This window comes from Sapajus apella, unplaced genomic scaffold (assembly GCF_009761245.1).
Source record: "Sapajus apella isolate SASKATOON/1434 unplaced genomic scaffold, GSC_monkey_1.0 scaffold16, whole genome shotgun sequence".
NCBI classification, from domain to species: domain Eukaryota; kingdom Metazoa; phylum Chordata; class Mammalia; order Primates; family Cebidae; genus Sapajus; species Sapajus apella.
In genome coordinates this window covers 31514524-31531400 of record NW_022436956.1, presented here as the reverse complement: position 1 = coordinate 31531400, position 16877 = coordinate 31514524, and the positions used below count along the sequence as shown (strand labels likewise).

The 16877-nt window shown below is 37.3% G+C and overlaps 1 protein-coding gene across 6 annotated transcripts in view; it reads left to right on the top strand.

Annotated features, from left to right (window-relative positions):
• The window catches only part of DYNC2H1 (dynein cytoplasmic 2 heavy chain 1), a 396897-nt gene that overhangs the window by 167395 nt on the left and 212625 nt on the right, over positions 1 to 16877 (top strand). For all 6 annotated transcript variants that reach the window (XM_032285741.1, XM_032285742.1, XM_032285743.1 and 3 more), the window contains 3 exons: positions 13335 to 13400; positions 15149 to 15199; positions 15973 to 16050. In XM_032285741.1, the coding sequence (XP_032141632.1) occupies positions 13335 to 13400; positions 15149 to 15199; positions 15973 to 16050 (195 nt within the window). The remainder of the gene's footprint in view (positions 1 to 13334; positions 13401 to 15148; positions 15200 to 15972; positions 16051 to 16877) is intronic.

Genomic DNA, 16877 nt, shown 5'->3' with positions numbered 1-16877 from the left:
GGGACAGAGCACCTGGGGAAAAAAAAAAGGGGGGGGGTGTTTATGAGTTCTGCTGCAGCAGACCTAAATGTGCCTGCCCAGCAACTCTGAATGAACAATGGAGCTCACAGCTCAGGACTTGAGCTCCAATAAAGGACAGACTGTCTCCTCAAGCAGCTCCTTGACTCACGTATATCCAAACAGTCACCTCATAAAAGAGAGAACAGACTGACATTTGGCGGGCATCGTACTGGGACAAAGATAGCAGAAGAGGAAACTGGTAGCAACCCTTACTGTTCTGCGGCTGCTGCAGGTGACTCCCCTGCAAGCAGGGCCTGGAGTCCTACAGCAGAGGGGCCAGATTGTTAGAAGGAAAGCTAAGAAAAAGAAGTAACTTCAGCATCCACAAACTGGAAGTTCACTCAGAGACTCAATTTGAAAGTCAGTAACTACAAAGACAACAGGTGGATAAACCCACAAAGATGGGAAGAAACCAATGCAAAAAGGATGAAAACACCCAAAACCAGAACACCTCTCCTCCTAAAAGGGATCACAACTCCTCACCAGCAAGGGAACAAGGCTAGATGGAGAAGGAGTGTGATGAAATCACAGAATCAGACTTCAGAAGGTGGGTAATAAGAAACTGCAGTGAGCTAAAAGATCATGTTCTAACCCAATGCAAAGAAACTAAGAACCTTGAAAAAAGATTTGACGAAATGCTTACAAGAATGGACAACATAGAGAGGAATATAAGTGAATTGATGGAGCTGAAAAACACAACATGAGAACTTTGCGAAGCATGCACAAGTTTCACAGCTGAATTGACCAAGCAGAAGAAAGGATATCAGAGGTCGAAGATCAACTCAATGAAATAAAATGAGAAGGCAAGAATAGAGAAAAAAGGGTAAAAAGGAATGAACAAAGTCTCCAAGAAATGTGGGACTATGTGAAAAGACCTAATCTACATTAGATAGGTGTACCTGAATGTGACGAAGAAAATGAATCGAAGCTGGAAAATACTCTTCAGGATATTATCCAGGAAAACTTCCCCAACCTAGCAAGGCAGGCAAACATTCAAGTCCAGGAAATACAGAGAACACCACAAAGATATTCCTCAAGAAGAGCAACCCCAAGGCACATAATCGTCAGATTTACCAGGGTTGAACTGAAGGAGAAGATGCTAAGGACAGCCAGAGAGAAAGGTCATGTTACCCACAAAGGGAAGCCCATCAGACTCACAGCAGATCTCTCAGCAGAAACGCTATAAGCCAGAAGAGAGTGGGGGCCAATATTCAACATCCTTAAAGAAAAGAACTTTCAACCCAGAATCTCCTATCCAGCCAAACTAAGCTTCATAAGTGAAGGAAAAATAAAATCCTTTGCAAACAAGCAAGTACTCAGAGATTTCATCACCAGCAGACCTGCTTTACAAGAGCTCCTGAAAGAGGCTCTACACATATAAAGGAACAACCAGTACCAGCCACTCCAAAAACATACCAAATGGTAAAGAGCATCAACATTAATCAAGAATCTGCATCAACTAATGAACAAAACAGCCAGCTAGCATAAAAATGGCAGTATCAAGTTCACACATAACAATATTATCCCTAAATGTAAATGGACTAAATGCCGCAATCAAAAGACACAGACTGGCAAATTGGATAAAAACCAAAACCCATCGGTGTGCTGTATCCAGGAAACCCATCTCACATGCAAGGATACACAAAGGCTCAAAATAAAGGGATGGAGGACGATTTACCAAGCAAATGGAGAGCAAAGAAAAGCAGGAGCTGCAATTCTCATCTCTGATAAAATAGACTTTAAAGCAACAAAGATCAAAAGAGACAAAGAAAGACATTACATAATGGTAAAAGGATCAATGCAACAAGAAGAGCTAATGATCCTAAATATATACGCACCCAATACAGGAGCATCCAGATAAATAAGGCAAGGTCTTAATGACTTACAAAGAGACTTAGACTTCCACACAATAATAGTGGGAGACTTTAACACCCCATTGTCAATATTAGACAGATCAACCAGACAGAAAATTAACAAGGATATCCAGGACCTGAACTCAGAACTGGACCAAGCAAACCTAATAGACATTTACAGAACTCTCCACCCCAAATACACAGAATATACATTCTTCTCAGCACCACATCACACCTACCTATGTGGTCAGTTTTAGACCACATAATTGGAAATAAATCACTCCTCAGCAAATGCAAAAGAACAGAAATCATAACAAACAGTCTCTCAGACCACAGTGCAATCGAGTTAGAACTCAGAATGCAGAAACTAACTCTGAACCGCACAGCTTCATGGAAACTGAACAACTGGCTCTTGAATGTTGACTGGATACACAATGAAATGAAGGCAGAAATAAAGATGTTCTTCGAAACCAACAAGAACGAAGACACAACATACTAGAATCTCTGGGACACATTTAAAGCAGTCTCTAGAGGAAAATATATAGTGATAAGTGCCCACATGAAAAGCAAGGAGAGATCTAAAATTGAAACCCTAGCATCAAAATTGAAAGAGCTAGAGGAGCAAGATCAAAAAAACTCAAAACCTGGCAGAAGACAAGAAATAACTAAGATCAGAGCAGAACTGAAGGAGATAGAGACACAAAAAACCCTTAAAAAAATCAATACATCCAGGAGCTGGTTTTTCGAAAATATCAACAAAATAGACAGACCACTAGCCACATTAATAAAAAAGAAAAGAGAGAATAACCAAATTGATGCAATAAAAAACGATAAAGGGGATATCACCACAGATTCCACAGAAATTCAAACCATCATCAGAGATTATTACAAACAACTCTATGCACATAAACTAGTAAACCTGGAAGAAATGGATAAATTCCTGGACACTTGCCTCCTCCCAAGCCTAAACCAGGAAGAAGTTGAAACCCTGAATAGACCAATAACAAGGTCTGAAGTTGAGGCAGCTATTAAGAGCCTGCCACCCAAAAAAAGCCCAGGTCCAGATGGGTTCACAGCTGAATTCTACTAGACATACAAAGAGGAGCTGGTACCATTCCTTCTGAAATTATTCCAAATAATCCAAAAAGAGGGATTCCTTCCCAAATCATTTCATGAGACAAACATCATCCTGATACCAAAATCCAGCAGAGACTCAACAAGAAAAGAAAACTTCAGGCCAATATCCATGATGACCATAGATGCAAAAATCTTTAATAAAATACTGGCAAGTCAATTGCAACAGCACATCGAAAAGTTTATCCACCATGATCAAGTAGGCTTCATCCCATTGATGCAAGGCTGGTTCAACATACGCAAGTCTCTACACGTAATTGAAAAAATGCCCATCATCACTGATCATTAGAGAAATGCAAATCAAAACTACATTGAGATACCATCTCGCGCCAGTTAGAATGGTAATGATTAAAAAATCTGGAGACAACAAATGCTGGAGAGGATGTGGAGAAGTAGGAACACTTTTACACTGTTGGTGGGAGTGTAAATTAGTTCAACCATTGTGGAAGACAGTGTGGCAATTCCTTAAGGACCTGGAAATGGAAATTCCATTTGACCCAGAAATGCCATTACTGGGTATATATCCAAAGGATGATAAATTGTTCTGCTATAAGGACACGTGCACACGAATGTTCATTGCAGCACTGTTTACAATAGCAAAGACCTGGAACCAACCCAAATGCCCATCGATGATAGACTGGACAGGGAAAATGTGGTACATATACACCATGGAATATTATGCAGCCATCAAAAATGATGAGTTCATGTCCTTTGTAGGGACATGGATGAACCTAGAAACCATCATTCTCAGCAAACTGACACAAGAGCAGAAAATCAAACACCGCATGTTCTCACTCATAGGCGGGTGTTGAACAATGAGAACACATGGACATAGGGAGGGAACACTGCACACTGGGGTCTGTTGGGGGGAAATGGGGGAGGGTCGGGGGGGTGGGGAGCGGGAGAGATAGCATGGGGAGAAATGCTAGATATAGTTGAAGTGGAGGAAGGCAGAAAATCACACTGCCATGTGTGTACCTATGCAACAATCTTGCATGTTCTTCACATGTACCCCAAAACCTAAAATGCAACTAAAAAAAAAAAAAAGAGACAAGGCATTACATATGGTAAAGGGATTAATGCAACAAGAAGAGCTAACTATCCTAAATATCTATGCACCCAATACAGGAGCACCCAGATTCATAAAACAAGTTCTTAGAGACCTACAAAGAGACTTAGACTTCCAGACAAAAATAGTGGGAGATTAGCACCCTATTGTCAATATTAGACAGATCAAGGAGACAGAAAATTAACAAAGATATTCAGGACTTGAACTCGGCTCTGGACCAAGCAATCCTAGTAGATATCTAAAGAACTCTCCACCCCAAATCAATATAATATACATTCTTCTCAACACCACATAGCACTTATTCTAAAATCAACCAAATAATTAGAGGTAGAATACCCCTCAGCAAATGCAAAAGAACACAAATGATAACAAACATCATCTGAGACCACAGTGCAATCAAATTACAACTCAGGATTAAGAAACTTGCTCAAACCACACTACATTGAAACTGAACAGCCTGCTCCTGAATGACTACTAGGTAAATAACAAAATTATGGCAGAAATTATGAAGTTCTTTGAAACTAATGAGAATAAAGAAAGAGACAACATACCAGAATCTCTGGTCACAGCCAAAGCAGTGTTTAGAGGGAAATTTATATCACTAAATGCCCACAGGAGAAAGTGGGAAATAATCTAAAATTGACCCCCTAGCATCACAATTAAAAGAACTAGAGAACCAAGAGCAATGAAATTCAAAAGCTAGCAGAAGACAAGAAATAACTAAGGTCAGAACAGAACTGAATGATACGGAGACATGAAAAACCCTTCAAAAAAATCAATGAATCCAGGAGCTGGTTTTTTTGAAAAGATAATCAAAATAGATATACTGTTAGCTAGAATAATAAAGAATAAAACAGAGAAGAATCAAATAGACACAATAAAAAATGATAAAAGGATATCACCACTGATCACACAGAAATACAAACTACCATCAGAGAATACTGTAAACACTTCTACACAAATAAACTAGAAAATCTAGAAGAAATGGATAAATTCCTGAACACATACACCTTCCCGAGACTAAACCAGGAAGAAGCTGAATTCCTGGATAGACCAATAACAAGTTCTGAAATTGAGGAAGTAATTAATAGCCTACCAACCAAAAAAAGCCCCGGACCAGATGGATTCATAGTCAAATTTTACCAGAGGTACAAAGAGGATCTGATACCATTCCTTCTGAAACTATTCCAAATAATAGAAAAAGAGGGACTCCTCCCCAGTTCATTTTATGAGGTCAACATCATCTTGATTCTGAATCTGGCAGAGACATGACAAAAAAAGAAAATTTCAGGCCAATATCGCTGATGAACATTGATGCAGAAATCCTCAATAAAATATTGTCAAATCAAATTCAGCAGAACGTTAAAAAGCTTATCCACCACGATCAGGTCAGCTTCATCCTTGGGATGCAAGGCTGATTTAACATATGCATGTCAAACATAATCCATCACGTATACAGAGCCAATGACAAAAACAACATTCTTATTTCAATAGATGCAGAAAAGCCTTTTAATAAAATTCAACAACGCTTCATGCTAAAACTCTGAATAAACTAGGTATTGATGGAACATATCTCAAAATAGAGATATGAGCTGAGAGCTATTTATGACAAACCCATAGACAATATCATACTCAATAGGCAAAAGCTGGAAACATTCCCTCTGAAAACCAGCACAAGACAAGGATGCCCTCCCTCACGACTCCTTTTCAATACAATATGGAAGTTCTGGCCAGGGCAATTAGGCAAGAGAAAGAAATAAAAGATACTCAAATAGGAAGAGAGGAAGTCAAATTGTCTCTGTTTGTAGATGACATGATTGTATATTTAGAAAATGCCATTGTCTCAGCAAAAATTTCTTAATCTGATAAACAACTTCAGCAAAGTATCGGGATACAAAATCAATGTGCAAAAATCACAAGCATTCCTATTCACCAAAAATAGGGAAGCAGAGAGTCAAATCATGAGTGAACTCCCATTCGCAGTTGCTGCAAAGAAAATAAAATACCTAGGAATAAAACTTAAAAGGGACATGAAGGATGTCTTCAAGTAGAACTACAAACCACTGCTCAAAGAAATGAGAGAGGACACAAACAAATGGAAAAGCATTCCATGCTCATGGTTAGGAAGAATCAATATCATGAAAATGGCCATACTGCCGAAAGTAATTTATAGATTCAATACTATTTCTGTCAAGCTACCATTAACTTTCTTCACAGAACTAGAAAAAACTTCTTTAAATTTCATATGAAACAAAGAAAGAGACTGTGTAGCCAAGACAATTCTAAGCAAAAAGAACAAATCTGGAGGCATCGTGGTACATTACTTCAAACCATACAAGACTACATTAATCAACACAGCATGGTACTGGTATCAAAAGAGATATATAGACCAATTTAACAGAACACAGGCCTCAGAAATAACACCACACATCTACAACCATCTGATCTTTGACAGCCCTGACAAAAACAAACAATGGGGAAAGGATTTCCTATTTAATAAACGATGCTGGGAAAAGCGACTAGCCATATGCAGAAAAGAGAAACTGGCCCCCTTCATTGCACCTTATACAAAAATTAACTCAAGGTGTATTAAAGACTGAAACGTAAAACTTCAAATTATGAAAACCCTAGGAGAAAACCTGGGCATTACCATTCAGGACATAGGCTTGGGCAAAGACTTCATGACTAAAACACCAAAAGCAATTGCAACAGAAGCCAAAATTGACAAATGGAATCTAATTAAACTAAACAGCTTCTGTACAGCAAAAGAAACTATCATCAGAGTGAACAGGCAACCTACAGAATGGGAGAAAAATTTTACAATCTATCAATCTGACAAAGGTCTAATATCCAGAATCTACAAGGAACTTAAACAAATTTATAAGAAAAAAACAACCCCTTCAAAAAGTGGGTGAAGGATATTAACAGACACTTTTCAAAAAAAGACATTTATGTGGCCAAGAAACATGAAAAAAGGATCATCATCACTGGTCATTAGAGAAATGCACATCAAAACCACAATGAGATACCATGTCATGCCAGTTAGAATGCTGATCTTTAAAAAGTCTGGAAACCACAGATGCTGGTGAGGATGTGGAGAAATAGGGCTGCTTTTCCACTGTTGGTGGGAGTGTAAATTAGTTTAAACATTGTGGAAGACAGTGTGGCAATTCCTCAGGGATCTAGAACCAGAAATACCATTTGACTCAGCATTCCAATTACTGGGTATAGACCCAAAGGATTACAAATCATTCTATTGTAAAGACACATGCATACATATGTTTATTTCAGCACTATTTGCAATAGCAAAGACTTGGAGCCAATCCAAATGCCCATTAATGATAGACTGGATAAAGAAAATGTGGCACATATACACCATGGAGTACTATGCAGCCATAAAAATGAATGAGTTCATGTCTTTTGCAGGGCCATGGATGAAGCTGGAAACCATCATTCTCAGCAAACTAACACAGAAACAGAAAACCAAACACTGCATGTTCTCACACATAAGTAGGAATTGAACAATGAGAACACATGGACACAGGGAGGGGAACATCACACACTGGAGCCTGTCAGGGAGTGAGAGAAATCGGGAGTGTGAGCATTAGGACAAATACCTAATGCATGTAGGGCTCACAACCTAGATGATGGATTGACAGGTGTAGCAAACCACCATGGCACATGTATATACTTATGTAACAAACCTGCACATTCAGCACATGTATCCCAGAACTTAAAGTAAAAAAAAGAAAGAAGGTCTTCGAGCTCTGAGATTCTTTCCTCCATGTTATGTACTCTTCCATTAGTACTTGTGATTGCATTATAAAGTGCTTGTAAGTTTTTCTGCTCTATCAAATCAGTTATACTCTTCTCCACAATAACTAGGTTGTCTGTCAGTTCCTACATTGTTTTATCATGATTTTTAGCTTTTTTGGATTGGTTTTCAATGTACTACTGTAGCTCAATGATGTTTATTTTGAATTCTATTATCTTCCTTATCCATATTCTGAATTCTGTTTCTGTCATTTTAGCCATCTCAATGTGGTTGCTTGCTGGAAAGGTTATGCAGTTGTTTGAAGGAAAGAAGGCACTCTGGCCTTTTGAGCTCTCTGCTGGTTCTTTCTCATTTTTTTGGGCCTGTCTTCCTTCAGTCTTTGAGGTTGCTCACTTTTGGATGGGTTTTTTGTTTTTTTTTTTTTCCTTTTATTCTATTTAATGACATGGAATGTTTGATTGAGGTTTAAGGCGGATTTAGTTAACTGCTTTTGTTTCTTGAAGATTTTAGTGGTCCAGGGCTTGTTTCCTGTTCTCTGGACTGTGTATTCTAATTCTGGGGGACTTGTGTTAGGCCCCAACTTTGATCTCTGGCTCCTTGAGATTAGGAATCCACTGTGGTTAGGAATTCATATAGTGGGGGGCAGTCAGGGGCAGTCGGAGGCAGTTGAGGGCAGGTGGGGTGGGAGGAGCAAGGTGCTCTGTGACTACTCTTCACTACACTTGGTTAGGTGGTATAAGCCAAAGCATTTCATAGTGCGGTGACAGTGGGATTCATCCTTGTTTGCATGTGCCAGCAGCAGCAGTAGCAGCAGCTGTGTCAGGGTACTAAATGGTCCCAGAGTGCCTACCTTTCTGCCTGCATTCACCAAGGTGGCGTCAGGCAGCTTAGCTACGGAGAGGGCGTGGGGAGCCCCTGCTGGTGACTTTGTGTATGGTAACACTGCACGTGGTGTTGGCTCAAGGGTGGGGCCCCTGTGGGTGCAGGTGGGTGCCTTCTATATGCCCTACAAGCAGGATTAGTTACTCAGGTCTGGGGAGAACCCTCTGTTCTCTGCAATTAGTTCCACTCCAGTGGCAGTATTAGTGCAAAAGCCAGCCACTGGCTGGGGTGGGGCCCGTTAGTTCTCTGCCTGCCAAGGCTCTTTTTGTAATGGTGGTGGGTGGTGGGAGGTTGGGCAGACTGCACTTTCACATGCTGATAGGGCAAGGAAAGCAAAACCTGACCACACAAACATGCCTCGCAAAGATGTGAGGAGTCGCTGTGGGCCGGAGGGAAGCTGGAGTGTGGGGATGCAGTGCCTGGGCTGGTGCATGGCTGTGAACACAGCTCTGCTGGAGCTTTCTGCCAGTCAGGCATGATCTTCCAGTGCAGATTCCCTGGGCACCTGAGGCTGCTCTGCAAGCAGGCAAGGCCAGATTGGGACTTTTAGGGATACCAGTAAACCAAGGGTGCTCAGGTTAAACAAGCTAGTTTGACAGGCAAGACTGCCCTGCAGAGTTCAGGACTAACAGTTCCCTTAGAGCTAAAGTCTCCTATGGGAGCAAGTTGAGCCTAGGGGAATGGCCGTCCCTGACGGCTCTGCTGCACATACTCTGGTACCAAACCCCCTGAGCTCCACATCAGCTGGTTTGCTGCCCCTACCACTTCTCTAAGCCCCTCTTCCTGCCAACTCAAGTGCCTGTGGTAGTTGAGGGGTCTCTTTCTGTCTGAGTTCCAGAGGCCTGTGGTGAGGAAAGGTTGCTTCTTGCCAGTACAGCTCACCTAGTCCCCAGAGCCATTGGGGGCCAGGAACAAGTCCAGGTGTGCAGTAGCTCTGGATAGGGTTCCCAACTTTGTCCTCCTTCAACACAGCTTCTGTGTCTTCCTTTTATCACTCTTGGTGCTAATAGATCTTCCCTCTGAAGATCTATTAGGGGCACACCATTCTACTCGGCCCCTCAGTGGGAGCTGTTCCGCCTGGTTGCATCTCATAGGTCATCTTGCCTTCCACCCTGTGTATTTTCCTTTTAAAGGTTTTGCACTTAACTGTAATCCAAAACTCGCTTTTTGGGTCTCAATTTTAACTTGTGTAAAATGGAAAATTATAAGCAAATTATCTCAAAGCTATTTGTCACTAAACTATTATGAGCCTAATTCTTATTTTAACATATACCATTTAAATTTTTATATTACAAGTTGTTCATGCTCTTTGTAATAGCCAAATAATGTATACATATAAATTAAAAAAAAGGTCTCCTTTTCAGTCCCTCCTCTACTTGTTACCCCCTTTTAAAACTTACATAACAGGTATTAAAAATTTGGTTTTATTCTTCACAAATTTATTTGTGCTCATATAGTTATACCAAATGTGTGTTCAAATTATCACATGTATAGCTTTTTGTATTCAATTTTTTAAAAATTTAGTTCCAATTTTATTTTAATGTGGGCAATTTGCTTAGGGTTTTCTTTCATTTTGCTATAATTTAATAAATTTTTCTTCATCTGGGTCTAATTTAAACAATTATAAAGTTTTTTCCCACTCCTTCATCTGCCTTTTTCAGAAGTGCTGTTTACTTCTAGAATATTTAGTCCCTTCTTAGGCTCTTGAGTATTTAATGACACTTGTTAGAGAGTCTCTTTCAGATCGTTCTATTATCTGAAATTCTTATCGTTTTAGTCTTCTTTTCTGATGTATCTAATGACTCTTGCTTATAGTGAATTGTTTTCTCCTGCTGATGATTTTGGACTGTGAACTCATCTTCAGTGATACTTTATCTTTTGGAGTTCTTTGAGATCTGGGGTAAGGGAGTAGTTCTCTAAAGCAAGCTTGCCTAGACTCTTAGCAGGTAACCCAGTGACATCATGATTAGTTCTGTTGTTTAGGGACTCCTTGTCAGTCCATTGTTAAAATTTATGCCTTAAGTCTGTGCTCGGCACAAGTATGATGTTTAATTTTTTTCAGAAGACAATTTTCTTTTGCTTAGATTCCAGGTAAATTTGTTGTTTCATGTGAGCATAGGCACTTTTGTTCTAGTTCATATTTTTACTGATAATGTAATTATTTAATGGCCCAAGTTTTAGAAAGAAAGAAATCTCATTTTTAATATTGTTCCTTGTGTTGGCTCTGGTAGGTTGTGCCCTAGGCTACCATGACTGTTTTCCTCTAAGACTGCTATAGCTGGTTTTAATGATGCTCTGATTTTTAATTTACTCTTTTTTTCTGGTGCTTGAGGATCTTTTATCTAAGATTTTAAGTATTTGTAGCTGGAAAGTTTTGAAAATTAGTCTTTCGTCTTCCATTTTTCTAGAACTGAGACACCAATTGCTGATGTTCTATATTAATTCCTTGCAAGTTGGTAATTGTGTTCCATAGATAAAAAATTAATAGTGATTGAATAAAATGTAGGGTTCATTTTATTCATTATTATTACTACCAACAAAATGATAGTAACTAATATTTTTTGGGCTTTTAGAGTGTGCTAGGTATCATGCCAAATGCTTCAGATATATTATCTAATGTAATTATTAAAATAATGTGGTGAGGTAGATAGTATTTAATATTATTGTTCCCCGTTACAGAGAAGGAAACTGAGATCAAGAGAGATGATATAATTTGTTTCTGGCTAAGGTCACCTGGCTAGCAAAATAGGAGGGATGGAATTTATATCTAGTTTCTTGATCCTGGGCCTGTGTGGGTTCCTTTCTTCTTTTCCTTTTTTTTCGGTCTTGTTGCCCAGGCTGGAGTGTGCAATGGTGAGATCTCAGCTCACTGCAACCTCTGCCTCCAGGGTTGAAGTGATTCTCCTGCCTTGGCCCCCTGAGTAGCTGAACTACAGGTATGTGCCACCACACCCAGCTAATTTTTGTATTTTTAGTAGAGACAGGGTTTCCACCATGTTGGCCAGGCCGGTCTCGAATGCATGACCTCAAGTGATCTGCCTGCCTTGGCTTCCCAAATTGCTGGGATTACAGCTGTGAGCCATTGCACTCTGTGTGAATTCTTAAGGCCCATTTACTGAGACTCTTCTTATAACAAATACTTGTAATTCACCTGACTATTCTGGGCAATAGGGATGCAGTGGAGAACAAGGCCTACCCAGCCCCATGGAGAGTAGAGTCAGTACACTGTGTGGACTAAAAATAGTCTTTCCACAAATGGAAACAAATCGATTTACTTCCACAACATTTAAAATATTAAAACATCAAATCTTATTTTGCATAGGTACCTTGTATTTAAGAGACGTGTTTTTGATATATCATGTTGCTATTATCCATTTTCGTACTATATGTCTGACAGTATTGTTTTGCCAGAAAGATGTTTTATTATATTTTAATAAAAACATAATTTTATTTACTCAATTTCGTATGCCCTAAATAAACTTGTGGCTCTTATTTAATTTAATATATTCTTAGAAATTGGACCAATTCTTACTTATGGAAAAATAATTGGTTTACAATTCTTTGTGAATATATTATTTAATTTCAACGAGTTGACGTCAGAGTATGATCCTCCTAAGACTACCGGCAGCACCTAGTAGAATGACATATTATTGAATTCACTTCCTACATTCTTTGACTTTGTTTCTTCCTTCTTTCTTTTCGTTTTGTCTTTTGGGTGGCTCCTGAAAGTCTGAATCTTAATTTCTACCTTATTTTTCTATCCTCTCTTCTTTTTTTCCTCCTTCCTTTACTCAGAAATTTTTCAGCATAATCTGTATTCTAGTTTTCTGATAAAGTAGATATGACCTTCTCCTTTGATAATTCTCATTCTATGTGATTTGGTGCCTTTTTTGATACCTGTTTATTGACAGCCTTGTTTTAATTCTGCTTTGTTTTACATCTAAGGCATTGGGATACCTAATAGTTTTTTCTATGTTATCTAACCTGAATTAGTTACTCATGTTTTAACTTTCTTTTATGTAAGTGATAACACATTGAATGAATTATTTGTTGTTTGGGCTTATTTGACATAACTTTTCTTCTTGTGTGGAAAATGAGGAGTTCACTACAGTTTCCTGTTTGATTTAGGAAATTAATCTACATAGTAAGGAGAAAATAGTTGTCATAATTGCATGTAGTCACCCATATGTTTAAACCTACACAGTGACAAATTGAAGATTGCTAATGCGTGAGGTGTATCTGGTGAAAAACGACTAAGCTAAATTTCACAATTGTATTAATGTTTCATCTGGCTAAGTTAGTTGGGTTTGTTTTTTAATGACATGGGCCCACTGCTTAATTTTTAGTGCTTTCTCTAAAAATTTGGTCACTTATTCTGACTCCCTCCCTGACTTGAAGTGTTTCTAAGATGTAGAAAGCAATCTGAATAGTCATTTCTTATATTGATAAAAGTTGGTCATATGAATACAGAATAGAGATTTTTGTGAGCCAAAATTTAAGGACTATGCTTTTCTAAAGACAAAATTTTAAAAAGCAGTATAATATCTGTTATTCTTTGCAGGCTGATCAGTTGATGTTCGCTTTGCATTTTGTTCGAGGCATGCATCCTGAACTTTTTCAAGAAAATGTAAGTCAAAATTAAAGACAGAAATTTTACAGTAACATAGAAATTTGTTAATGGGTGGATTCATGTTTAGATTAGAAGTTACTTTAGGCTAGAAATTATATATCAACCTATTTGTGCAATAAAATGGTGATTTCTAGTTCTTCCCTGTGGATGAGCCTAAGATTCCAGAGTGATACTAAGGCAGGGAAAGAAATCTACCAAGATGCCTACATTTTTCTGAACCCAGGTTTACTTACTTAGGGCAACAGAAGAGTCAGCCTTCTTATTTTCCTGGCCTAGGCCATAGAGCTCATAAATATAAAAAGTGAGACAATATTGGTACACAGCTGCATTATTTATTGCTTCCACTGACCTGTCAAGAGTCAGCAGGTGAAGCATGTGGGTGGGCAGTTCTCAGAAGTTTTCCTGAGCCTACAGGTTTGTGTTAATCTTTTTATGTATAAGTTATCTTCCTTGTTTATGATCTAATTTCTAGTGTGCCATGTAACCCCTTCTCAAACTTGAAAAGGACCTCCCTTGAGCTGAAGCTAACAAAAACATCTCTTGTCTGCTTACAATTTTTAAAAAAAGTTATTTGCAAGTAATTTTTCTCAGTATTATGCCCTTATCATAAACTGAGAGTCCAGTAGCCAGGGTGCCAAGGGATGGTATATGGGAGGTGCAACTTTGACCTACTTTACTCTGCTTGGCCAAGTTTTAGCAATTTTCTGGTTCTCTTCATTTGAATATAATTGTTGAAAGAATGCATACCATTCACAGATCTCTCCATGTTCTCTCTCTGTTTTTCTTTGACTCCACATGCGCTGGCTAACTTGAATAGTTTCTCCTGAATTTATTAACTTGGTCCCTTTTATTCCTGCTGTTAACTTTGATGTCTTTTCCTCCTCCTATATAATGTTTTTCACCATGATCAGTATATTCCATGAAATATATACAATCCCAATTTTTCTTTCCTAAAGAATAAATAAATTATCATTGGGAACGGAGAACATTTTTCTCTGACTCACGTAATGTAGTAGTACTCATTCATATTTTACTTATTTGTGCTGCATCGTTCTAATAGAGTGTCTGGACAGGGTGAGTGAAGGATGAAAATATGTTGCTTTGGTAGTTTTTCCACATGCTCTCAAATTTTCATATGTTTTGCTTATTTACTGGCCAGTGTGTAACAAATAGTATAGTAGTCACCATTATGGTCTAACTTGGGGACGCCACAGTGAAGGCATAGATTTTCTTAGCACTAGATTCCACAACACTTGATTAATCTTAATTCTATGGCAAAATAATAATAATAATAATAATGCATCTTCTTCCAATCAGTGGGAAAAGATACATTAACAGAATAACTTTTCTTAATTTTTCCTACCGGATACTATTTTTAAATTTTTAAGTGCACCTTACTGCTTAGTTTTTAGCAACAAATAGCCTGTGGAAAAACAATTAACAGGTAGTGACAAATGTTAATTGAACACGACATTTAAATTTTTAGATGTTGAGACTCATGTATATAATGGAGTTATTTTAATAAAATTATTTTAATAGATTTTATATTAATATTTTATGTTGTCACATTAATTCATTCTTTATAATGTTAATGTACTAGAAGCGGTAAGATGGAAATGAGCTATTTTTCTTTTTCCCTGGCTATTTACAAAACTGCAGTTTAAGCTATCTTATAGGGAAAGTTAGAAATTGTTTGGCTGGTTATCATTTTTATATTTTTGTGTTCCTATATTTTTATTCAATAGGAATGGGATACATTTACAGGTGTGGTTGTTGGAGACATGTTAAGGAAAGCTGTAAGTTAAAATAACAAAATCTATTTTGCTTTTAGAAAAAATATTTCTGGCTTTTTGTTCATGAAATATAATTTGCTTCAGAGGTGTTCTAAATTATTGTTGAAATTATATTTTGATTAGAAGAATATATTCTGGCCTGAAGTATTTCCTACAATATAGACTTAAGTATATTTGTTTATTTTAAAGACATATATTCTGAGAATATGTAATACTAAGAAATTAATGTGTTTTTTGGTCTCAGTATATGTATTTTATTCCAAGGATAAATTTATAATCTTTAAGAAAATCATATCTTATAACTTGAAAATTTTTCTTATATAATAGAAGTTTAAAAATTACATTTTAGAACCTTTAATAACTTCATTCAAATTTAGCTTTTTTCTAATAATTTCCTATTTGAATATATAACGTATAATACTCTTCCAGCAGTACACCCAAAATATAACATGAAACCTAGATTATGTCTGAAATGTAAGATATAGTTAAAAATAATGTAACTTTTATGACTGTTTCTCATGACATTTGAGTTTTTCTGAAGTTTCATGAAAGATTAAGCACAATGAAAAAATGATTGCAACATTTCCTTAAATGGTTCTCGATCCCTCATATATTACATAGAATTTACCGTGGTGACTTGTAAAATATATATATAAAAAAGAAATAATGTATAGAATGAACATTTTTTTCAAAATAGTAAAATAGCTAATTAATGCTATTTTTTAAACTCTGAATTTTACCGAGTTTCCTAAAGAAAACAATTGCTTTTATTAAAGGACTCTCAACAAAGAATACGTGATCAACTTCCATCTTGGATAGATCAGGAACGAAGCTGGGCCGTGGCAACATTAAAGGTATTGCTTTTCTACTATGAGACATATTTTACTTTCTTCTATATTTTCATTGTTTCTGTTGATACTTTTTGCTCCTGATTCATAGTCAGTGTTAATACTTTTAATAGGACCTAAATTCCCCCAGTGAAAAGTTACCAAATAATTATTGTGATTAGTTCTTTAATCAGTAATTATTAAACCTTTCATTATGAGAGAGCATGCCTTCCAAATACAGTATTTTCTTTCTCTCTCTCCACACCCCTGCCACAAAGTAAGTTAGGCTATGAGGATAGTGACATGGGGGAAGAAAAAGCATTTTAGAAGCCTAACTCTCAACAGTTCTGTGTTCTTCAACTACTTAGGCTAAAATGTTCTTTTTGTGGGAATGAAAGACAAATACACTTTTCTCCAAATCTATGCATATATGTTTCCATCTTTCCTTTCCTTCCCCTGCTTTTCTTCACAATTGTTTTGGCATTATAATAGCACATGATAAAAACAGTAAGAATAACTAGCATTTACCAATGGCTTACTATGTTCAAGGCATTATACAGAATTTTAAAAGAGATTATCTCACTAAATATTTTCAATAACATTATGGGGTAGCTATTGTAATTGTCCTTATGTCACAGATGAGGAAATTAAGGCACTGAGAGATATAGTAACTTGGTGGTCAGTTAGGAAGCACAGCCAGGATTTAAAACTGGGTTTCTTGCTGCATAGTCTGGGTTCTTCACCACACTGTTTACTGACTTCATTTCATAAATATTTGTTGAGTAAACGAAATTAAAAAAAAAAAAGGGGGGGATTCTGCTTTATAGCCTCCATTTTTTTTCATTAATCATTTG